Source organism: Triturus cristatus, chromosome 3_1 (assembly GCF_964204655.1).
Source record: "Triturus cristatus chromosome 3_1, aTriCri1.1, whole genome shotgun sequence".
NCBI classification, from domain to species: domain Eukaryota; kingdom Metazoa; phylum Chordata; class Amphibia; order Caudata; family Salamandridae; genus Triturus; species Triturus cristatus.
The window spans coordinates 752,240,422-752,266,792 of NC_140583.1; the positions used below are offsets into that span (position 1 = coordinate 752,240,422).

The 26,371-nt window shown below is 43.6% G+C and overlaps 1 protein-coding gene across 1 annotated transcript in view; it reads right to left on the reverse strand.

The window, feature by feature from the left end:
* Window positions 1–26,371, reverse strand: part of LOC146860919 (mucin-5B-like) — a 223,886-nt gene that overhangs the window by 129,040 nt on the left and 68,475 nt on the right. Inside the window, exons 11-13 of the mRNA XM_085646187.1 lie at window positions 24,753–24,951; window positions 2,794–2,955; window positions 2,529–2,693 (exon numbers count right to left, since the gene is read on the reverse strand). Coding sequence (XP_085502313.1) covers window positions 2,529–2,693; window positions 2,794–2,955; window positions 24,753–24,951 — 526 coding nt within the window. The remainder of the gene's footprint in view (window positions 1–2,528; window positions 2,694–2,793; window positions 2,956–24,752; window positions 24,952–26,371) is intronic.

The window sequence follows — 26,371 nt, forward strand, 5'->3', positions numbered from 1 at the left end:
TGCAGTGGCTGATAGAAGTGAAGGCTGGGAGCTCAAGAACCGAAGTAAGAGCCTCATGTATAGTTTGGGGGTGTGGGCCTCGAGAGATATTTTCGATGAAACTGCTTTTGCAGACAAGGCGGGATCATTACCATAACAACACGTCGACACTGACTGGTCTGCCATGCCATGGCAGCATAAAGGACTGGGCGGTGTTGTTTACATTTTGCCAAAAATAGGCCTCTCAAGCAGGGGCTTGTTTTGAAAACTGAAAAAACCATGTCCCTGACGTAAAGGAAGATTTGTCCTTGGGAGTGGGGGGCACTCCCATGCATGGCAATTCTAGACTGGAGAAACACAGAGATATGGTGTCATGAGCCCACTATGATTGGGCTTGGCCTCCTGTCTCCAAGTCCGCTGCGGGGAGTGTAGCTCAGGACAGCTTTCACTCGCTCGACCATCTATCTGAAAACACAGCCCTTCTCCCTCCCCTAAATTAAGCAGGGGAACCATGGGGCAGATTTATGTTGGACTTGCTCCACTTTTACGCCGCGTTTGTGTCACTTTTGTGACGCAGCGGCGGCGTAAACCCTGCGCCAAGTTGCGCCCTATTTACATCGTGACGCATCTATGGAGATGCGTCACGGTGTAAAGCCCTGCGCCACATGAAACCTGCGTCAGGTTTCATGTGGGCGTTTCAACGCGGGGGGGGCGTTCCATCGCAGGAACGCCCCTGAAAAGTGACTCAGTGAAACCTACAAGAGTGAAATCTACAAGACTTCACTGAGTCACTTTTCCAACACTGATGCATCAAAACCCTGCGCATGCTTGAAGCAGGCATAAGGCTTGAAGCACCACGTTACAGATAGGGCAAGTTGGAAGAGTGCTGGAGTTGCGTGTCGCATGCAACACTACTTCAGCACTGCGCCAACTTTACGCCCCAGATGTGACACGCATCTGTTATGTTCATTGTAAATGCGGCGCATCATGGGTAGCGCAAGGGTAAACTTGCGTGCCGCATCTTTCCTGCCGCATCCCTGCTGATTTGCAGAGATGCGCCAGTCAACATAAATCTGCCCCCATGTGTTTAGTGAATGGGGCATTTATCAATTTATGGTGATGCTCCATTACCATTAATGGCGCCTTAGTCTTCAGCTGCTGAGGATAACTTATAAACACATATGTGATTCTGTGGAACAAGGTTGGTGAAAGACAGGTTCGAAAAATGTGAGAAAAAATGTAGGATGAAGGCTTCATGTAGGCCTGAAAACAAAGGAGACAGAAACTTAAACCCCCACATATTTCAGAGCAGCTGTGACTTTCTGGTCTTTCTTTGAGTATGCTGTAATGTTTATATTTAGGCTGACACTCCCTGTGAAACACAGGTGATATGTATGGACTTTTCTGACTGTGGGCATTTGGATGAGCGATGATCCGGTCTACTTGGATTTACCCTACAGATTAACTGCGAGAGTCCACTTACATGGCATATTTAAGAAAAATGCTCTTCAAGCCATTTTATCAATTTCTCTGCATCCTAACCCGGGGGATTAGAAACGAGTCGGGCAATCTTCTACCACTTCAGATTGTCTTTGGGTGTCTGTCACACTGTTCGGAAAAGATTTGCATGTTTACCACCATTCCCTTCCCTGGAGTAACGCCAAAATGGACTAGGAGAGGGGCTACATCATAGGATATGTTACCATTAATATAGCTGTTGAATGCTATCTCAGGTACATGGTGCCTGCAATCCCTCTATAAAAGCTCATCTCTAATTTCCTTATTACAGTTGAGTTGTGATGCCTCTACCTTCAGGGTAATAAAAAACAATGAGGTAGCTGCTCAACTCTAATAAATGATTTCCATTTTGAGATGTGACATCATCACGGCTCCTGAGAGAGCTAGCAGCCAAGGTGAAAAGCAGTTTGCAGAGTATAGTTACAGTTGGAACAATGAAACACCTTGAATACAAGAACAGCCCTCTCCTTCTGCTGATCAGTTTTTTTTTAAAATGAACATTGATTTGCAGAAAGGAGATCTTTGTAGCAACTTTTAGAAAGATAGAATCTCTGCACATTTTGACATATTCTGAGCTATAGCATCTTTGTATGTTTGAAATTAAACCGATTCCAATATCTTTTGCAACAAATTTTTTACTGGTTTTTGGGAGGTTAATTTTGCAAAACCGATGTAACTTTTATTCTTCTTGTCTGCAATCATACTAACTTCTTCAATATGAAGGAGCAACACACCAAGGTCTGTGAAAAGGGATGATGTGACCGTGTATATGGTGATGGAACTCCTCTGTGACTTCCAGTATCCTTATAACATACAGCAGGGGTAAAGAATCCCATCGATTGGTATTTCTTGACACCCCTTACCATCACCACTGGTCCCATTTTTGGGCTTTTCAGAAGAAATACTGGCTATTTTATTACATGCCACTAGTCACTAAGATACTGAGCTGTATCATTATGAGTATGCTTCTCATAACACCTTGCATTGCCTTTCCTATGCCATGGTGTGCACTCAAAAAAAGGGAAAGCTACCTTTCTCTGAGTTAATGAGGCAGGGATCATCAAATATGTTTTTGACATCAGGGCATTGGGGGTACACCTTCCACGAATTGCCAAACGCTGCCGCTGTTCCCTCCACCATTCCACTGCTGCCTGTGAACTCATCGCCCTGGATGTTGTTGAAGTTCCCACAGAGACCTGGGTGGAGAAGCAGAAAGAGTTGTGAAGGTAGTCAATTTTAACACACACTGGGAAGGAAATCTCACAATGAAGATAAGGAAGAGAGACAATTTCTTACCACAGAGTTCCCTCTGGAAGGAAGGGTCGAACTGGATATAGAGTTGCATGATTGGTACAAGCTGAATCTCAAGTTGTATGCCAATGTTTAGGTTTACAATAAGGAAGAAGGAGCACGGTTTGAATATATGGAAATTGGCTGTGGACAAAGAAATTGATGCTTCTGTAAGATTTGTTTAAAAAAGTTAAAGTATGACAGGCACAACATGTGGCCATTTGTTTTAGATGTTTTATATTAAAGTGCTGACCTATATCCAAAGTGCTGTACAGAGAACATTTCAAACAAAATGTGCTGGAGGTACAATAGTAATGCATGTGGAGTCTGGTTATACCAGACTACAAAACTCAGGATGCGAGGGATAAAACCGTGGTCGCAAACACTTGAGACAGTTCTGGTTAGCACACTGTGCAGACCTTTTTACCAGTAGCAGCTCGCATAGGGCGTGCTGCGGGAGGGTGGGGCGGGGTGAGGGAGGGTAGGGTTGGGGGTAGCACACACGGACATAGGACAGAACAGAGGAAAGTAATTATTAGGTTCCTCCGTTCCGTCGTATGTCCGTGTTTGCTACCCCCTCACCCTGCCCCTTCACCGCCCCGCCCCACCGCCCCGCAGCACGCCCTATGCGAGTGGCTACTGCTTTTTAAATATTTTAATTGCACATATAATAACAATTTGATGTAATTTGTTAGCATATCATGATCTTGTACAAATAACCGTCCTCTTTTTGAAACTCATAGGTTTCAGCCCTACATTGCTACACCAGTTCGTCTGGTACTGGGCCTCATTGTGTTATCCTGACAGGAGTAATTCATTTGTACTGTTGAAAATGTAACCAAGGAAACTTAGGTGTTTCAAAATCAGTAGAGTTATAGTTGAACGGCAGTGCTACCCAGTGGATTATGTCAATTTTACACTGTCAAACCTCTACCCCTCAGGTTAATGAGATATTACATTCTCAGAAAACATATAGATGCCTTGGCATAAATAGACTTTTTAGGTAGGGCTGTGCTCGTTGGCCACATAATACTAAATACAGTTAGGTTTTCAGAATTACCATAACATATGTAAAAGATTGCAATTTGAAGTCCATTACATGTAAATATGTGACTATATCTTCAATGTGAATTCCATGAAAAAGTGACTGGGTTTTACAAGTTCAGTTGTATTTAGAGACTCATCCATTGGACCTCAGGTCAAATAAACATTACAGGCTCCTACTGTAACCAGCTGGGCTGCCCTTCATGTTAATCATACACTTAGTGTAGGGAGGGGACAACTATGTTGTCACTCTTAAGGGATCCACTTTCTGAACAGCAGACTTTTCTCTTTTGCCCAAATAGGTTTTCCCCTGTGGTTGTGCTATAAGACAGTTTCACTCCGAGGATGCACCCCGTCACATTGAGCGCACTAACTAACATGTGATCATGGAAATAATTTGTTAAGGAATTTTGCCACCATGGATATCGATTCACCAAAATACTAAGGGTAGCAGAAGTGACATGACAGATCCTTCGACCTTCATGAGAGCGCAGGAAGTGACATTATGTGACCAATGTTCCTGAATCTTTCCAGGAAATCATGGCACATGACCTTAACCACGATGACATCTTGATAACTGACCTAGCGGTTAAAAGAAGATTGCGGGACGATGGGTTCAAATACAGTCTATTGTTCCCTGCTAAGCTGAGAATTGAACATAATGGAAAACCATTGTTTTTACTATCGGCAGCCGAGGCAGCGGACTGGTTGGATGGCCTGGGGGCAGGGCCCTCGGAGAGGCAGAGCTTTCCAGGGGTCAGCCCCGGCAATGCCCACTGAACGTCAGGACTCTCAGGGCAGCATGGTCACCAAGACATCATAATAACTGACATCACCAAAGTTCCACAATACCTGCATAAATAATGTAACAACACAACACAGAGTAATGTTTATTCTAGATAGCCCCTATGTTAGGGTCTTGACATAATCTTTGAAAGTGGTAGGGCTTAATTTGTCTCATGAATTATTTGTAGGGAGAGACTTGAGTAAGTCAGACCTCTTCGAGGAAAGGTTGGGAAGTGGATACTCCACTGAGAACACTTTTAATAAAATGTGATCTAATTGTGAATTTTAAAGCACAATTTTGACATATAAGTGCTATTCAAGTCTTTTCATAGTGTGTCAAGCCAATGAAACCTCATGCTCCCCAAGAGTAGACCCTGCCCCGTTTTTTTCCAAATGCGTTATGGGTGACCACATATATCAAAAATACCAACATTGTACCTGGGCCAGTATTTGATCATGGGTGCCACCATATGCCATATATTACATACAATATGCTAGTGCCAGAAGTTTGACATCAGTGCCCCTCATATGTAAAGGTGGCCCTTAAATCAAAAATTACCTCAGCATGTTATCATCTTGCCTCCCTTATGCCATGGATATCCTCCTTCATGACAAGATTTAGTTCCAATGTGATAGTGCCTGCATTTTGCCACCAGTATTGCCATACCAAGAATTTCCTCAAGTATGCCAGAATTATTCCATGAGTGCCCCATTTGCTAAGAATTATCTTCAATATGTCAGTGCCAGTATTTTGCCACAGTATCTGACAGGATAAGAATTGCCTACAGTAGACCAGCACCAGTATTTTGCCATGTGTGCCTCATTTAAAACAAGAATGACCTTCAGAATGCCATGGCCAATGGTAGACCTGCAAGTATACCACCACATACTCATGCTCACTTACACTAACGTATTCACACTATGTGAGAAATTGGATTATTAGTTAGGGTGGGTTGAAGTCTACTGTCATTATGCATGCATGGCATCAGTCTCTCACTCCTGTTCTCCAGAGGGATTTATCCAACATTTTATGTTTGCCACAGTGACAAATGCCTGTGTGAAGACTCTGAGTTCTGTGGACTTTGACGGTTGCTGGAGAGCACCCAAGGGACAAAGATGGGGGTTACCTGGAAACAGGCTGCAGAGGGGGACTTGGGGACAAGTCCGGGAGCTCCACTATGGGGAGTGCTCAGCTTGTGAGGGTCCTGGGAGCAGGGGAGCACAGTCGATTATCATTGACCCGGGCCGGGAAGTTTGGATGCAAGGGTTTTGGTGGGCTGGGCCCGTGCGTCAAAGGCACTCATGGTTCGCGGTGAGACCAGCAAAGGAGGAGAAAAGAGGACAGCTAGGCCACTCTCTGTACTGGCTTCTGCAATGTAGATGGCCTTCTTCGGCTGCTCAGTCTTTGTGGTGCTGGAGTCCGGATTCGACTTCATACATGCTTTGGTTGCTGCAAGGTGGCCAGCACCAAGGGTATTAGTATAGGGCAGCTCCTGAAGGTCGTGGCATATTTACCCTTGGTGGGGAGACGGATCTGAACTCTAGGAGCACATTGACCTCCTCCTGGGTAGCTGCTGCGCTGGTGGACTCGGTGGTCAGCAGAACGGTGAACAGAGTTTGTGATAGGTGCCTGCAGGTTGCAGGGAAGTGGCTCCTCCACTTCAAGGGAGATGCTGACAGTTTGGTGAAGTGATGGTCGCCCTCCAAGGCTTTTTAAGGATGCACAGCTTCAGTCCAAGTTGGATTGTCAGTACAGGAGCAGGTAGGCAGGCAGGGTTTGACACCAAAGTACACCAGTAGTCTGAAGTTATCTCTTCTTCAGCTCTTCTTGGTCCTTTTTCAGGTGAATCTCTCTTCCTGGTGTCAGGGGGCCACCTAAATACTGAATTTAGGGGAGTTAAGGGGAATGAAGAGTAGTAGCCAATGGGGTACTTACCCTTGGTATCACTGCATCTCCCATATCACCACCTCCTTTGGAGAGTGGGCATAACCCTGTCCCTGAGCAAAATGGTGGAACCCTTTTTTTGTGGAGCACATCAGGCAACCCACCTTAGGGACTAACCTGGTGGTGCAACACACCTACTTGCATATCTAATTTCCCCCCTGTCCTTGTACCAGATGGGCTTCAGGGCAGGGGGTGGCATCTCCCAACTCTTGAGGAACCCGGGAGTGCATATCAAAGGTGGCAGAGGCTTTGAATCCGTTGGCCTTGGTGTGAAGATTCACTAGCCATCCTGCTGTGGGAGGTGTAAGCACCTCCTGCCAGAGCAGGTGATGTTTCCACCCTCTGAAAGCATGGGCTTTCACCTCCAGGGGGTTCCGAAACTCATCTGTGATAACAGGCTGGGAGATACCAGCCAGTAAGCACACTAGGAGGGTGGTAATTTTTCAGGTGCACCTCTGGGTGCATGTTTCAATAAATTCACTTGTAGTATCCGTATGTATTTATTACCAACAGGTGTTTGATAACAAACACCATAGGTTTCAGCGAAGCCACTATGTAGCACGGGAACTTGTGACGACCAGTGCTCAGTACTTGTACTTAAGATGGCTTCCCTGTTCACTTGAAATATCTAGCAATTGATCTAGACAGCACAAGGGCAAATCTGCTCAGGCAGATATGTCCTTGCATGTAATATAATGCACCCTGCCTTAGGGTTGTAATGTAATGCCTACTATAGGGGTGAATTACATATATTGCATGCAGTGTCTGTAGGCATGGCACAAAGGATGTGTGAGATAATCACTAGTGTGCCATGTTGTGTTTTCACATTTCTTTGCACCATTTCATGCAGCCTACAAAAGCAGTCTGCATGAGTTTGGCAGTAGGTCCTTTAGGGTGGCACAATACATGCTGCAGCCCGCAGGGACCTTCTCTAGTATCCATGCCCTAGGTACCAGAGGTACCATTTACTAGGGACTTACAGAGGTACTAAAGGGCTTGCCAATTGGGGAACACTTGAACAGCTACCTTGTTTTAGGGAAAGATCACTGGCACTGGGTTAGCAGGAACTCAGTACACATCAGTCAAAATTGCATCAAATGCCAGGCAAAAAGTGGGGGTGACATATCAAAAAGGGGACTTTCCTGCACAGCCCCCCCCAATCGAAAGACAATGAGACTAACCTTTCCCAAGAGATTACTCATCTTCCAAGAGGAAAAATCGGGAAAAGGCCATCTACCATCATGGTCAACCCAGTTCTGTGCTCCACTGTAAAGTCAATTCCCTGTAGGGAGATGGACCACCTCAACAGTTTGGGGTTTTCACCTTTCATTTGCATCAGCCATCCGAGAGGCTGTTGTCTGTTAGTGCAAGAAAGTGAGCACCAAACAGGTATGGTCTCAGCTTCTTCAGGGACCAAACCACAGCAAAGGCTTCCCTTTCAATGTCACTCCAATGCTGTTCTCTGGGAAGCAGCCTCCTGCTCATGAAAGCAATAGGATGGGCATGGCCATCATCATTGGTCTGGGTTAGGAACGCTACTATCCCATGCTTAGAGGCATCAGTCTGCACTGTGAACTGCTTCGAATAATCTAGAGTTTTTAGAATGAGTGATGGGCACATTGCTTCCTTCAGAGTTTTAAAAACCTTTTGACAACTCACTGTACAGTTTACCTTCTTTGGTTGCTTCATGGAGGTCAGCTCTGGTGCCACAATGATACCATACCCCTTCAAAAACCTCCGCAGTACCCAGTCAACCCAAAGAATCCCCTGACTTGAGCCTACGTTGTTGGACCTACCCAGTCTACAACTGTTTGGATCTTGGGCTGAAAGGGTTGAATTTGGCCTCCACCTACAAGGTGGTCCAAGTATACAGCTGATCACTACGCAATCTGGCACTTGCTTGCCTTGATAATGAGATCTGCACTCTGCAGTGCATCAAGGACCTTACCAAGAGGAATCAGGTGATCCTGCAACGTGGAGCTATAGACAGCAATATCATCAAGATATGCTGTTCTAAAAACTCCAACCCATCAAGGACATTGTTCACCAACCTTTGGAAGGTGGCTGGGGCATTCTTGACTTTAACCCAAACGACATTATAGTAAACTGGTAATGTCCATCTGGGGTTGAGAATGCTGATTTCCCTTTTGCTCCTGGGGGTCAGACCAATCTGCCAGTACCCTGATGTTAAATCAAGAGTACTGGGAATTTTGACTACCCCCATGCTGTCAATTAATTAATCGTCTCTTTGGATAGGGTGTGCATCTGTCTTGGAGACAGCATTGAGGCCTCTGTAGTCCACACAAAACCTCGGCTCTGGCTTACCACCCTTGAAGTGAGGCTTGGGGACTAAGACCACTGGGCTAGCCCAGGGACTTTCAAAGGGCATAATCATCCCTAACGCCAGTATCTTGCTGACTTCCTCTCTGATGCGTTCCTTAACTTGTTCTGACTGTCTGTATATTTTGTTTTTGATAGGTGTGCTGTCTCCAGTGCACACATCATGGGTACACCAGGATGTCTGACCAGGGATGAGTGTAAAGATCCCAGCAACTTTCTCAGAACGTGTTTGCATTCAGCTTGTTCACATTCCATGAGAGTATTGTGAGTCCCCCTCGTTGTGTGTTATGTTTCACCATCCCTTGTGTCCCACAGGGCCCACGAGTGGTCTTGAGAGTGCCAGTGCCAGTTCCTTCATGTATGCCCCACATGTGGTGTTGAGACCTCCCTAAAGACTTCCCCTCACTACTACCCCAGGCTGCAAGTGTGGAACTACCCACCCACCTATTGCTGTGCTCTCTTTTCTCAACATCAAACCTGTTTAACTAGTTAAAAGTCTAGCAATCCTGGTCTCCCAATCAAGGGGCAGTACCGGAATCCTGACTGCGGCAGTGCCAACTCATACTTTACAGTCGGCTCCTGTGGCTCAACATCAGGTTCAGACACCCCCTATCTCACCTCCAGTCTCCCCATGTCCACTGGAGATCTTGCTGCCTGCTCTGTCAGGAAGGGGGGGTCGTGGGCTCCCTCACAGCAGCCACCCTGCAGGTGCAAACTCTCAAGCCAGTCTTATGCTGTCTCAAGAGCAGTTCAGAAACAGGATTTTTCACCATCCTGGATGTGCAGTTTCGCTGGGAAAATCATTGAGTACTGCAGGTTGCATTTCCTGAGTTCCTGTTTGATTTTATTGAATGAACGTCTCCTCATTTGCATCTCTTCGGAGTGAATCCCGGGAGCACAATGACCATGTGGTTTTCAAACAAAAGAAGGCCCTGTTGCCTAGCCGCTCTCCAAACAGCGTCCCGGTCCTTGAAGTTAAGGAATTGAGCAATGATTTGCTGTGGGTGTTCCTCGGTTGGGGTGGTACTCTGGGCACTCCATTGGATCAGACAACCGCAAACTGTGGAGATAATTCCCAGGTGCTCACTCTCTTTTTCATGAAAGTTGCAATAAAGTTACTCACATCCATTTCTTCTGCCTTTTCTGGTATTCCCACAAACGGTACATTGTTGCAATGAGACCTGCCCTCTGTGATTTCGGCCCTTGCATGGAGCCACCGAGTGGTCTCTTGTAGTTGAAGGACATCAGCAGCAAAAGTCTTAATAGGAGCGTTATAGTGTTTCAGGTCACACTCCACTGTGGTCACATCATCAACGATCTTTCCCATGTCAGCCTGAATAAGTGTGATGTCCACCACATCAATTTTGTCTCTAGGGCCACCCTGAAGCAATTCTTTCTTGGTAGGACCCTTGTTCCCAGCATCATTTGCCTCCATCGCAGTCGGAGAGCCCTCTCCATCTGCGCCCCCTTCTACCTCAGAACACATGCTTATCCAGGCAATTAGCCTGAGGTACCTTGAACCCCTTGTCTCGCACCATTAAACCTTCAGTCTGCATTCTTTCGCTGCCTGTGGGGCACAAGACAACAGGGGTGCGTCAGGTCCATTTTAACTCTCAGGGCTCAATTCCCACAATCTAGAAGCAGATGGAAGGCTAGGGGTCCGAATACAAAAGAAGGGAAAAAAGAGGGGGGCTATGTTTGAAGCCTCCTCTTGTCCCCCCTGATGTTCCAATAGTCGTCGGGCCAGTTGGCAGGCCGTAGGAACAGGGCAGCAGAGCGGATGGCGGTGAGGTCCCTTCTGGACCCAGATGGGTGTAGGGACAATGCGGTGCTTCTGTAGGGCCCACAACACTCCCAAGTAGATTCAGGGCCCCCGCTTTGGCCCAGATCAGGCAGGCAGCAGCGAGGGCATATGGGGTAGGCCAGGGTCTGAGGACTGTTTACTGCGCCTGGGGCCAAAGTGGTGGAGGCCCCGCCTAGGCCCAAATAAGTGCAGGGTCGGTGTTCCACAGAACAATACAACTGCCGGCACTTCCTGGGGACTCTAGGTGGTCTTAGTGTGATCCTGCTAGGTCAGTATCAGTGAAGGGAGGGGCCACGGGACCCAGGCTAGGTGGACTGAAGGTCAGAGGGCCACACGTCTGGCTTCGATCAGCAGTTGGAGTGCGGTTCGGCCGCCATCTTGGCCTTCATCCATCACTTCGCATTCAATCGTACAGGATAGTGTTACAATGCCCCCTGGACTGCAAGCCACGTCAGCAGCCTCTTCTTTCATTTGAGTGTAGTGGGCGAAGAGCACTACCCCTGGTAGTGGTGAATGGGCTTCACGGCAGAGAGTCGCCAGCGCAGGAGTCTACAAGTCAGGCTCCATGTCTTCGGCCTTTGCTGTGTGTGTTGCTGCAATTGGTACAATTGTAGCAAATCATACCCTCAACTTGCAAAATGTAAGGCCTTGACTTTAAACATAGTACCCAATGACATGGAGCAGAATGGCAACTATTTGGCGTTCCATCTTAAAGATAATGTGATAATCCATTGATTTTGATTTCTAGGCACAGCAAAATATTCAATTTATCTAAAACATTCTGGCACGAAATATTCAAAATTTATCTCTGGTTCCATTTCTGAATTGCGGATGTTTGTACTGTGGTGCTTGTTCCTTTTCAGAGTATGGGGCAGAAATTATGAATTTCAAGATTCAAGTCATTAATCACAGACGTCAAGTACTGTGGATTTGGCAGTGCTGCAGCACACCACTAATTTTAGTTCTAACTCTTTTAAAAACATCCCTCTTACCACTGGGTTAGGGGGCTTTTCAGGTGTGTGTGCCATTCCCAATCCAGCAGTGCTCATATATAGTATTGGTGATTCTTTCCACATAGTGATCTGGAGAACCCAACGAAAGGCATTGAATATCCCATTTCTGGTCCTCTGGGCAGGTTTCCTCATTACTTGAAGTCATCACTAAAATTAGAGTGACGTATTTTTGATAGCAAACACAAAAGGAGGGCAGAGAAGATTTAGAGACCAGAGGCTATGAACTAGCAACTCGTAAATCATTCACACAACGAGATACCCGGGTCTGACACTGAGCGCAAGCTAGAAACCTAGAATATCAATGAATGAAAGAGCATTTATAGAGCGCATGGTTACCCAGAGGCATCCCCGCGCTGACAGACACTCAGCAGGAAATAACAGGATCACTGAAAAAGAAAGGTTTTCACCAGTTTTCTGAACATAAGATGATCTGGTTCAGAACGTAGATGCAGTGGAATACTGTTCCATAAGTTGGCCCCATTGTATGAAAACCTTCGGCCACCAGTACGAGCATGTTTGATCTTCGGTATAACAATTAGGCCTTTACTCCCTGACCTAAGATTACGATTAGGGGCATATCGTTGATTCCAAGCGCGGATCAGGGGAGGGCCCTTTCCTGCCAAGGATTTGTGGATAATACAGAGTGCCTTGAATTGTACTCTTTGCTGGACAGGAAGCCAATGAAGAGAATCAAGTGCCGGCTTAGCCGAGGACCGTTTCGGGATGTTCAACAGCATCCGGGCTGCACAATTCTGTACAATTTGGAGTCTTTTTATTGCAGCCAAAGGGGCTCCAAGGTAAATCGCGTTAGCATAATCCAATCGGGACAATACAATAGCTTGTACAAGCAAACGTCTTGCCGGAAAGGGCAGCAATGGCAATACCTTTCTGTATCTCCTAAACAATCCGTAGCAATTTGCTGCTACTTTACGCAATTGTACCTTAAAGTCCAAGTTATTATCCATCTAAACCCCTAAGCTCTTGACGCAGTCCTTTGGGACTGGGAGCGAACCCAGGCAGCTAGGCCAAAGGTGAGAAATGTCAGCCGGAGCCGCTTTCCCGAAGACCATTAGCTCAGTTTTAGAGCCATTCAACTTCAAGAAGGAGCTGCTCATCCAATCGAAAACAACCTGAAGACAGGCTGCAAGATTGGGGTCTGAGTGAATATCAAAACAGTATTCCTTTATTAGGAAAAAATCCTTCACCCACCAGAGGTGGCATGCTTCATCTCATGGAGTCTCCTCAAACAATTACACATTTTGTTTACACATCGAATATTCTACTGACCTCACCACCCTGTTGACTCCATAGGGATTTTTGCAAAATGCTAAAACATCGGAAGAGCTCGTCCCGATTAGAGTGACAGTTGTAGCCTGCACTGTGTTTTGCTGTCACGGTGTGAGGAGAATCCCTAAGATGAAGCATGCCACCTCTGGTGGGTGAAGGATTCTGTCCTAATAAAGGAATACTCATTTAATACTGTAGGTTGCTAGCTTGCTCTCAGTGTTAGGCCCGGGAATTTTGTTGTGTGAATGAAGTATTTACAAGCACAAGTACGCTCGGTGAAAGAAGTAAGGAGACATATATTGAGCTGCATGACGAGTATTAATCTTGAGATGCTCTTTAAAGAGTAAAGGTTAATACACAAAAACATTTTCTCAAAGATTTCACAATTTTTCAACATTTATCACCATGTAGATTCTGCCACCCCTGCCAATGGCTTCACTAGAGAAGTTGGCTGACGCAATTAAATCTAGACTGAGTAAGGTTTAGTCAGTCAGTCGTCTGCTAATCTTATCTTTACTGAGGCTGGCTTGACCAAAAACGTACTCGCAGAGATCTAATGAATTCTCTCCACTTCTCGACAAAGCAGCCTACAGCTGACTCCAGGTGTAAGGAGATGTGTACACAGTTGACCCCTGCTGCATTGGTTAGTAACCTACAGCCCTACATCAGTTGGTCATGTGGTACCACAGAGCTATATGGATAAACCTACCTGCAACGACGGGTGGCTGCATTTGTGTTCTATTCAGAGATATAATGCCTTTTGAATCAATATCGATGACCTGGCGGGAATAATGAGAAATGTCCATTAGTTCATAATAGGAAGGCTAGAAGAGCATACCTACATTATAAAAACCTTAATGTATTCATATGTAGATATGAAAAGGTGTATGTATGTTCAAGGAGTTCTAAGATAAAGAATTGTGACTATATAAGTGTACATAGGAAGGGTGGTCTGTCATCCAGGAGGTGTAAGATGGATGGATGACGGCTAATGTTTGGATAACTTTGCATATTATTTTTTTTTCTACTGGTCATTGGATTTTAGGTACATCTGAAGTTATGACTATGAAATGGGTACAAAACAAATGGTCTATCATCAAGGCATTCTAAAATATATGTAGACAATCATAAACATGTAAGTAAAAAATGGCAGTCCACGCTGAGAGCATTGTGGGATACATACATAAAACAATGCCAAGCGCTGCATGTGACAACACCAGTGTTTCACTTAAATAGACTAAGAAAGATATTGAATAGCAAAAAGAAATGCATGTACGTGACAAGTCGACGACAAACACGTTTCTAAATTAACAGAATATTAAATGAAAATCAATCATTGAAAGAGTACATTGTAAAACTTAGATATGTATTCATTTATTTGCCCAACATAGCACTACAACTCTGCAGGTAATATAGCTTTTAATATATAACATTACTATTGTGGAATTAGTGTGATGATCCGGAGACAGTACATTTCAGGTGGTTCCTACACACATTGCACCTACAAAGGGCTAATTTGAGTCTTGCTGAGCCTTTGGTTCCATCCCCTGTGATCACCAATGATAGACAGCATATTGCTGATAAATGTAGTTATAGGAGTATGAGCACCTTTATGTTTTATTCGGGCTAATTTAAAATTGCTTCTGTACTTCAAGGGAAAGTGCTTAAATTCATTGATGCTTAAGATAATGCCTGAAATTGGACCAAGGGCCACTTTTAAAGGAGCTAGTGCAAGCGCACAGGCCAAAATTATGAAGCTAAACTGGCTGGAGCTTGTATTAGCCATGTGAGCGCATTGCTGCAGCACTAACGCTCACATAGGCTTCTGCGGCTAACGATTAATATGGTATTTTGCAGAGCTCTGCTACTGATGGCATGGGAAGGCAAGAGAGGGAGATACCATGTTCTCATTTACAACGTGTCTCAAGGCTGCACCTGCAGTGGGAAGAATGCACTGTACCAGCAGGGAGTTGTTACATGTTAAATGAATGCACAACTGTCTTCATTGTTTGAGAATCAAACTGTTGGATCATTTTCCATTGCTGGGAATAGGGTATATCTATCTGTGCTTAGAGTTAATTTGCGAGGCATTGCTTGAGCTGTAGATTAATAGCATGGTAGAAAATCAATTGCTCATTCAGCTCAGATCATGCTGGCCAGCAAGAACTCTCTGCTCCTTGGTCAACTAGTGATTAATTCAAACCATAAATACAGTCATACTTTGCAATGCGTCATTGACATTTGAAATAAATGATGCATTCCATGTGAATTGTATAGAGTATATGGTGGTGCAAATTCAGATCTTAAAAATGCACTCCACACAATAAAATCATATTCTCCCGATAAACATAACTAGATGATAGAGGAAATTGACTTAGCTACCACAAGTGTAACTAATAGGACACTATCCAACCACCAACATTTACGATTGATCAACCATGAACCAGAGGCTAACTCATGTATTGATATAATACACCCTTGGTGAACACCAATTGTATTTGGAAGAATAAACCATGCAAAATATTTTATTCTTAGTCTGGGAGAGTTGCTCAAGCATGTTAACAGTGGCAGGTGCAATTTTTCTGTAAAATAATGAACAGGCAAATGCTGCCTTTTTTAAAAAGACCAAGACTGCTTTCCCTGTTGGCCCCTGAGTCAAGGAGCTCTGGATTCCCTGCTCCATAACCCTCCACAATATGTCTTCTGAGTAATCCGCCTACGTTTCGGTTGCCGTACACTGTATTACACTCTTGTTCCTTATTGAAACAATTTATGGTTTCAAATCTATCAACATATGATCAGTTTGTTAGCAGTCCCATCTGGAATATTAACTTGATTAAGAAAAATTGTAAAATCATATTGCAGAAAAAGTGGACCATTTCACAGTTATCAAAGAATAACTCTATCGTTTCTTTTTCAGAACTATCCAGCATACATGCTCACTAAAATAATATGCTTATACAATAAAAGTGGTTTAAGGTCTCCTCTACATTGCATTTGGGTCACTCACCACCTCTAGCCTTGCAGATTATCATGTGCCGAATAGTCCTATTTCTATGATTTTGTTCTCAAAGGCTGCTGACATATATAAGTTGCTTTGACTACCCAATAAGGGAAGTTTCCTAGCGAAGCTTAATGGGAATTAGAGTTGCATTGTGCTTAGCTGCTTTCCACCTAGGATAAAATCTGGGCCAACGTATATTCTACAGTTTGCTCCACAATTTTAACACAAACTCTCTCTTTTTTTTATAATCAATTATTTTACACTCAAGGGTTTCTTTTTGAATTGTGAAGCACATGCTGGTTAATAAATGAATATGTTTTTTCTATGCCCTGTTGTTTCTGGATTTTGGACTCAAGTATGGGTATATTTGTTATCAATGTTTCCTACCTTTTTCATTTGAGAAATTGTTTTTGGGAGGGGTACTCTCTCTTTGGTCTCATAGCATAGTGCTAGGGAAACTTGTAGAAATTTTAATAGTAATTGCTTTACAGGTCACCACATCAAACTGAAAATCCAAAGAACATATAGCTATTCACCTCTATGTAAGCTTTTAGTACAAGATTTGGAACTCATAAGAGATCCACAAGATATATTATTAAAAAAAGAATAAAATACAAACATGACATATGAATGAGTAGCAGCTATAAAACTAGTATAGGAAATGTATTATACATTCAATATATTTCATTAAATGGAGCATTACAGCAGAATATTATCGGAGAAAATTAGCACCTATTCAATACAGATGTAAAAGACTTTCAGGCTGCTTGAAATACTTTTTTTCCCAAAAATGGATCTGACTTAACTACCTCTAATTTTTCTTTACCAGTGTAATTTAGGGTAAATTAGGATAAATCAAGTATTTTTTACCCTTAAAAATGTAGATTTTACTTTAGTGTCTGTTAATCTTAAAAAGGTGTATCAGCAAATTTGTGAAGTGACATCAGACGACTGTTCAAGCCCTTGGGTGTTAAATCCAGAATCACAATATCATCTACATATAACAAGCAATCCATAGGGCAGTCCCTAATTTTCGGCAAATTATGCATACTATTACCCAGATGGGATATGGGACATATATAAAGAAAAAACAACATTGGGCCAAGAAGGCTGTTTTGGGGGAAAATTACAGATAACCCATAAACCCCTCCCTAACAACACTTGATACCAAGTAGCAGAGTGTAGAGCAACAACTAAGCCTAACATAGTCCCAAGTTTACCAAGGGTATGCAGCTTTCTCCACAGCGTACGACGGTCCACTCTGTCAAATGTTGTGGAGAAATCAATAAAAGCTGCATATATGGGGGAGTCTCTCGCTTTCACATATTTTACTGCTATCAGTTGAAGAGCTGAGATGTCATCCAGTGTTCAATGATTTTTCTTAAAAGCAGATTGCTCTACAGGAATGATCACTTCCTCCTCTACCATGGAGTGTAAGTGTTCCAAAATGATTTTCACAAAAATTGTGCTCACACTATCTAATTAGGTGATTTTCCAAAAATCATTTTCCAAATGACGGGCCCCTTTCTGTATACTGGAACCAAAACATTTCCTAACCAAGGTGGAGGACTACGGAGAGAGAGTAGCAATATTAAAAAATAGGTGCTAAAAAATCTGTCCAAAGTTTGGATTCTCTTTGTATAACAGAGATTGAGACTTAATCTGGAGCCGTCACACCTGAATTTTCTATTGATACTTGTGTCAGCAGCAAAGATACCATTCCGTTTACCTGCGTTCATATTTCAATCCAGTACTCAAGATGAGATATATTGAAGCCTGGGGGAGTAACTTACCTGACTTTCCAAGACTGGTGCATGTTGGGAGTTGTGGTTTGCCGACGTAGCCACAGCGTATATCCTTAGAACAACCCGGCTCACCTGGATTGCCACCAATGGCAGAATGACTTGTAGAATATATAAGCGGATTGGTTGTGAATTGACTTTGTTGAAGGCATTTGAAAAATACATTTTATGTCGAAACGCGTCATGCCAGGTACCTGCTGCAATAAAGGAATTTCTTGGAAGCCCCGCTGTGTCCTTCCGGTTCTTCAACGTAAGAAACGTGTTTGTTCATATTTCGTGCGCTGGCCCCGAGCGCGCTTGAGGTGACCCGCCTTCTAAAGTGGCCGGAGACATCAGGGCAGCTTCGGCACGCAAACAGGACCCAAGGTAGTGGGATGACTCCGGCCCACCGCATCCTCCCACAGTAAGGCACCGCTGCAATGCAGTCTATGATTTCATGGAGGAGCCTGGATCACTGTATGCATGGCTCCAGGGCAGACTATGCGAGACTCCTGCGGTTGAAGGCGTTCTGGGGACCCAGGATGATTACTTGTGGCAGCAGCAAAGATACCATTCCGTTTACCTGCATTCATATTTCAATCCAGTACTCAAGATGAGATACATTGAAGCCTGGAGGAGTAACTTACCTGACTTTCCAAGACTGGTGCATGTTGGGATTTGTGGTTTGCCGACGCAGCCACAGCGTATCTCCTTAGAACAACCCGGCTCACCTGGATTGCCACCAATGGCAGAATGACTTGTAGAATATATAAGCGGATTGGTTGTGAATTGACTTTGTTGAAGGCATTTGAAAAAGACATTTTATGTCGAAACGCGTCATGCCAGGTACCTGCTGCAATAAAGGAATTTCTTGGAAGCCCCGCTGTGTCCCTCCGGTTCATCGACGTAAGAAACGTGTTTGTTCATATTTCACGCACTGGCCCCGAGCGCGCTTGAGGTGACCCGCCTTCTAAAGTGGCCGGAGACATCAGGGCAGCTTCGGCACACAAACAGGACCCAAGGTATTGGGATGACTCCAGCCCACCGCATCCTCCCACAGTAAGGCACCGCTGCAATGCAGTCTATGATTTCATGGAGGAGCCTGGATCACTGCATGCATGGCTCCAGGGCAGACTATGCAAGACTCCTGTGGTTGAAGGCGTTCTGGGGACCCAGGATGATTACTTGTGGCAGCAGCAAAGATACCATTCCGTTTACCTGCGTTCATATTTCAATCCAGTACTCAAGATGAGATACATTGAAGCCTGGGGGAGTAACTTACCTGACTTTCCAAGACTGGTGCATGTTGGGAGTTGTGGTTTGCCGACGCAGCCACAGCGTATCTCCTTAGAACAACCCGGCTCACCTGGATTGACACCAATGGCAGAACGACTTGCAGAATATATAAGCGGATTGGTTGAGAATTGACTTTGTTGAAGGCATTTGAAAAAGACATTTTATGTCAAAACGCGTTATGCCAGGTACCTGCTGCAATAAAGAAATTTCTTGGAAGCCCCGCTGTGTCCCTCCGGTTCTTCGACGTAAGAAACGTGTTTATTCATATTTTGCACGCTGGCCCTGAGCGCGCTTGAGGTGACCCGCCTTCTAATGTGGCCGGAGACATCAGGGCAGCTTCGGCACGCAAACAGGACCCAAGGTATTGGGATGACTCCGGCCCACCGCATCCTCCCACAGTAAGGCACCGCTGCAATGCAGTCTATGATTTCATGGAGGAGCCTGGATCACTTTATGCATGGCTCCAGGGCAGACTATGCGAGACTCCTGCGGTTGAAGGCGTTCTGGGGACCCAGGATGATTACTTGTGGCAGCAGCAAAGATACCATTCCGTTTACCTGCGTTCATATTTCAATCCAGTACTCAAGATGAGATACATTGAAGCCTGGGGGAGTAACTTACCTGACTTTCCAAGACTGGTGCATGTTGGGAGTTGTGGTTTGCCGACGCAGCCACAGCGTATCTCCTTAGAACAACCCAGCTCACCTAGATTGCCACCAATGGCAGAACGACTTGTAGAATATATAAGCGGATTGGTTGTGAATTGACTTTGTTGAAGGCATTTGAAAAAGAAATTTTATGTCGAAACGCGTCATGCCAGGTACCTGCTGCAATAAAGGAATTTCTTGGAAGCCCCGCTGTGTCCCTCCGGTTCTTCGACGTAAGAAACGTGTTTGTTCATATTTTCTGTGCTGGCCCTGAGCGCGCTTGAGGTGACCCGCCTTCTAAAGTGGCCGGAGACATCAGGGCAGCTTCGGCACGCAAACAGGACCCAAGGTATTCCAGCATACATACTCACTAAAATAATATGCTTATACAATAAAAGTGGTTTAAGGTCTCCTCTACATTGCATTTGGGTCACTCACCACCTCTAGCCTTGCAGATTATCATGTGCTGAATAGTCCTATTTCTATGATTTTGTTCTCAAAGGCTGCTGACATATATAAGTTGCTTTGACTACCCAATAAGGGAAGTTTCCTAGCGAAGCTTTATGGGAATTAGAGTTGCCTTGTGCTTAGCTGCTTTCCACCTAGGATAAAATCTGGGCCAACGTATATGCTACAGTTTGCTCCACAATTTTAACACAAACTCTCTCTTTTTTTTTATAATCAATTATTTTACACTCAAGGGTTTATTTTTGAATTGTGAAGCATTGCTGGTTAATAAATGAATATGTTTTTTTCTATGCCCTGTTGTTTCTGGAGTATGGGTATATTTGTGATCAATGTTTCCTCACCTTTTTCATTTGAGAAATTGCTTTTGGGAGGGGTACACTCTCTTTGGTCTCATAGCATAGTGCTAGGGAAACTTGTAGAAATTTTAATAGTAATTGCTTTACAGGTCATCACTTCAAACTGAAAATCCAAAGAACATATAGCTATTCACCTCTATTTAAGCTTTTAGTACAAAATTTGGAACTCATAAGAGATCCACAAGATATATTATTAAAAAAAGAATAAAATACAAACATGACATATGAATGAGTAACAGCTATAAAACTAGTATAGGAAATGTATTATACATTCAATATATTTCATTAAATGGAGCATTACAGCATAATATTATCGGAGAAAATTAGCACCTATTCAATACAGATGTAAAAGACATTCAGGCTGCTTGAAATATTTTACCTCTAATTTTTCTTTACCAGTGTAATTTAGGGTAAATTAGGATAAGTCAAGTATTTTTTACCCTTAAAAATGTAGATTTTACTTTAGTGTCTGTTAATCTTAAAAAGGTGTATCAGCAAATTTGTGAAGTGACATCAGACGACTGTTCAAGCCCTTGGGTGTTAAATCCAGAATCACAATATCATCTACATATAACAAGCAATCCATAGGGCAGCCCCCAATTTTCGGCAAATTATACATACTATTACCCAGATGGGATATGGGACATATATAAAGAAAAAACAACATTGGGCCAAGAAGGCTGTTTTGGGGGAAAATTACAGATAACCCACAAACCCCTCCCTAACAACACTTGATACCAAGTAGCAGAGTGTAGAGCAACAACTAAGCCTAAAATAGTCCCAAGCTTACCAAGGGTATGCAGCTTTCTCCACAGCGTACGACGGTGCACTCTGTCAAATGTTGTGGAGAAATCAATAAAATCTGCATATATGGGGGAGTCTCTCGCCTTCACATATTTTACTGCTATCAGTTGAAGAGCTGAGATGTCATCCAGTGTTCAATGATTTTTCGTAAAACCAGATTGCTCTACAGGAATGATCACTTCCTCCTCTACCATGGAGTGTAAGTGTTCCAAAATTATTTTCACAAAAATTGTGCTCACACTATCTAATTAGGTGATTTTACAAAAATCATTTTCCAAATGATGGGCCCCTTTCTGTATACTGGAACCAAAACATTTCCTAACCAAGGTGGAGGACTACGGAGAGAGAGTAGCAATATTAAAAAATGGGTGCTAAAAAATCTGTCCAAAGTTTGGATTCTCTTTGTATAACAGAGATTGAGACTTAATCTTGAGCCGTCACAACTGAATTTTCTATTGATGGAATGGAGTCCTCAATCTGCTCCACAGAAGGGGGCCCATAAGTAGCTAACTCCAGGGTTAAGCTGAGAGAAGGATAGTCTATATACGCATCTTTCTCATTATTAGCAGGATATAACTCGGATATATTACTGCTCCAATGCTCTTCCTTAATAGGGATATGGCATGACCTCACTCTTTACCCACAACATTCGGCAATGATCTCCCAATACTTTCTCATATCCTTACAGAGGACTGGCTCTCTGAGCTAAATCCATTTAGTGTCATGCTCATGTTTTTACACAACCTCCTTTAATCGTCTTTGTCTCCTAGTCAGAAGAGTTTTTAGTTTCTCTCTTTCAGCTTAGACAATGATAAATTGGGTTCTGATTAGCCTATTTATGCTTTTGTTCAGGGGTGACAATGGTTGTGGAAAACAGTTATACTGACATGACAATCCCGGTCTATGAACTGTTTCATGGACTGGGAAAGCTGAAGAATCACATCCACATTCCAGAATTCCCTATCACTAATAATATTTTCCAATCTCCCTTTTGATTTTTTGATCACCACATTACAAAGCTTGTAATGATTCCACTAAGCTTCCATGAACCCACAACTGGAGACCAAAACTCTGTTAAGAAAGAGAGGATGTTATGATCGTAAAGGGGGTTATCAATTAAATTCATTTCCAGGATGGTATTGAAAACTGAGCAAGAAACAATAAGGTAGTCAAATGAAGAGCATCCAGAAATATATTTATGAGTAAAATGAGCTGAAGAGTCAAAGTCGATTCTGCCATTTACAATCAGGCAATCACTTTTCCTGAGTAAATCCCGAAGTGAATGTTCTCTTTTATCTGTTTTATTTTTTCTGGTTTGGTGAAGAGCAAGCCGGAACCATTTTTAAAGCATCTTCCCTCTCTAAATCTGCATATAAATTAATTGTGAGATTAGATACTTTACAGTTCAGGTCACCAACTAATATAACCTGTCCACCAGCCTCCTGCTCTATAGCATTATTTATAAAACAGAACAAAGCAGGGAGCAGAACATTATAAGAGTGGTCAGGGGTGATGTATGTGTTTACTAATGAAACTGACCGTCCCACATTATTACCCTGCATCGGAGGGATTTTTACCTCTTGAAAAAGGTTTGAGGCATCTGAAAATATACTATAGTTCTAGCTAAAATGATTACTTAAAAAACTACACTCCGTCCTTGCATCCTTGAGGGAGTAGCACTACAATTGAGGACAAAATACTCATCCCGTTCAAATTCTTTCCAACACCAGGTTTTCTGGATGCAAATCTATTTTAAACTATTTAAAAAATCAATTTTCTGAGCATAGTTCAACAAAGCAGCAGCATTTCAGGAATCCATCTTTAAACTACTATTTAGAAGTGCCCATTAGTCAGGCAGCCAGCGCTTGATTACTCTAGAGGGGACCTGCCAACAACTCCATTTTCTCAATTGATCCTGTAGAATGGGGTGGAACCCTTCCTCCTTTGTCAATAACAAGGAGATCTGTCTTCCTTCTTTCCCTAGGGATACTAGAAGATGTTTAAGATTTTCACAATATATCTCTTTCCCAACTCAGGGGAAAAGTTCCAATCCTCGTGAGAGAGCCTACTCACGCAACTACCCCAAAATACATGAATTACGTCAATCCCCCTACAGAGCAAATAAACACAATTTTGCAGAATCAAATTTGATGCCAACCTAGACTGAAATGACACTCTTGATTTGTTAACCAAAGGAGAAGCCATGGTATTCACAAGGGAAATGCCACTACTTTTCACCATCCTCAGTCCTTCTTTATCAGCAAAAGAAGATAGTAAAAAGAAATGATTTATAATGATGTCATTGTCAAACATGACAACAAAGTCAAGCGTAGTAGTTGCTTATTGCACAATAAGGAGGTAGCCTTTCCTACTGACAGTTTTCCATTAATAACATTAGCTTCAACAGGATAGGAACAAACTTTAGCTGATGGATTGAGGCCACTCGTGGAAATGTTAAGCTGGTGGTGAGCGTTCTGAGCGACGTTATCGTAAGGGCAAAACAACAGAGTTCTCAAGATTATGTGATAATTCATCATGAGCCTTCAAATCAATATTGCCCACTTTACCAGTTGCTGAGGCAGACTCCTCTATTTCCTGAAAGCAAAGCTTTTTTGTGCATTTTTAGGAGATTCTCCGCTGTTTTTAGTTTTCTGCTGATTGCAATGTTTTTATCCCCTCGCCCCCTTTAATCTGCAGACTTGTGATAGAGTTAGGTAAACACCCCGTGGGTGTATCATTACTCTTAAAATAGGGAATACACCATTCCTCGGTCATGGGGCCAGCCCTGGCATGACCAGTTCTAAGGTGTTCAAAGGATGTGGTTCAAAAAGATTTCTTATAGAATATATCTGACCATTCACCCTATTGAAACAATTCATATTCTTATTGGATTTTTAGGATTGAGTTTAGCCACTTTCATTCTAACATCTCAAAGCGAGGGCTTACCCTGGAGGCTTTGGTTTGAGGTACATGCACCAGAGCTAGATGGGCTTTCCCAATCCCTCTTCTTAATATCAAGCCCCAGTTTTTAATATCAAGCTGCGCCCTCGTGTTTTCCACACTGCCCCCCTCCCATTTTTGTCCACTAATAGATTGAGAATAGCCAAAAGGGAATCTTGATTATGGTTCAAATTATCTACTGATTTTTCCAACAAAGCTAGATTGGACGACAAAATCCTTTCCAAACCTTTAATCGATTCAGACTATTGAACATAAGTTCCTGGCAAATCGCAAGACAAATTTAGAAGTAATTCTAGGTCTAGGGTAGCCAATGTTTCTTCTCTCTAGAGGAGCTACAGAAGAACTTCAACATAGGTTTTTGATTATTGTGCAAATGTGTTGCAGGTGTTGCTGAAGTGTCTTGCTGCACTCTCAATGTATTTTTCTTACCAGTTTCCACATATGGTAATGTGCAATCACCATTAGGGGGAAACATTTCCTTTCCACCATCTGGCTGTGGGGCCCTTTCTTGTGTCTGCTCTGGATGGGCATAAGAAACAACTTTTGCAGAGCTCTGCTCTGTGGGGCTGGAAGGAGAATCCTCCTGCTTACTGAATTGATGGTCAGAAGCACAGTACACAGCGTCCTGCTTTTGAAAAAAAGGCAAGAATTGGATTAAAATCTTTGGTCGCATTTAGGTGCATGGAGTTGTTTCTCACCGGGTTACAATGTATCTTTTTATAAGCTCTTGTGGAAATCATTCTCCCAGACCAAAGTTTCCTAATTGTCATATCTGAAGTGAAGCATTATGCAACCAAACATCCAACAGTAATATAAGAACAACCCTATCTAGGACCTTTGGTGCAAATAGCCAGATAACCCTGGGCGTAGTTCGCGAAGTTGAACTACGCGAAGCTACGCAAAGTGCACTTCGCACTACGCGAGCTACACGTAGCACTTCGCGAACTGCGTAGTACCCTGTTCGCACTGTGCAAGATGTCGTTTTCAATGATTGCACAGTGCGGACAAGCATCCGGCACTGTGCAATCATTGAAAACGGCATCTTGCACAGTGCGAGCTGTAGTTTTCTGCTGCGCGAGTAGATTTTTACTCGAGCGGCAGATTTCTCAACGCGGACTGGTAGTTTCTCATCGCGACCACTCGCAATGAGAAACCTGACCTCTGCGCATTGAGAATCTCGCCGGGATGTTCATTTTCCATGCTCGCGATCGGCAACTTGATGTTGCTGATCGCGAACAAGGAAAAAGTCTCGCCAGGATGTCATTTTGCTTGCTCGCGGTCGCCAAGTTGATGTTGAGGACTGCGAGCAAGCAAAAAATGACCGCTGCACTACGCAATGCTACGCGACGCATGTTTGCACTGTGCTACGTGCAATTCGCGTAGTGTGAAGTAGCGCAAACTTCGCAAACTACGCGAGCGTAGCGTAGTGCTTTGCCCAGGCTTAAGCCAGACACTTGTGTACCCCTTGGTCTCACCTCCCTATTTATTAGCTGGCCTCTACAGCCACAAAAACCCCCTGGTGGGTGCATTTTCACTGATGCTTATTTTAAGTAGGAGGGACTGGGGTACTGAGCTTCATTCACAACATCCTTGCACTGCACCTCACCCCACTTTGGAATTTATAAGTTCAGGCATCCACACTGAGACTAAACTAGCCATGTCCAAAGAAAACCTTTATCACATGCTCTTTAGTTCTCCCCAGTTACTCAGTGGCATGTGAGTACCTCTCCTGCTGGAAGCACAGAGAATTCAACCTTCAATTCAGATTCTTTATGCAGGAGCAAAAGGCAGGTCCACAAACCAGTCTCTTGAGTAAAGATGCCGCGGGTGTGCACCACCTAGAGCACAAGCCACATGAGACCTAGTCAAGCCACTTCCTCGCTAAATGCCCACCATTGTTTCAGGTCTAACACCTGGGACTCACATCTACCAAGGGGCTTCTACAGGGCAGACTACCCAATGAGCACCAGTCAGGGGGCGAAGCTCCAACAGTAGAATTAAGCAGTTTGAAAGGCCCTGCCACCCTCTGTCTCTCAACTTTCTCCATT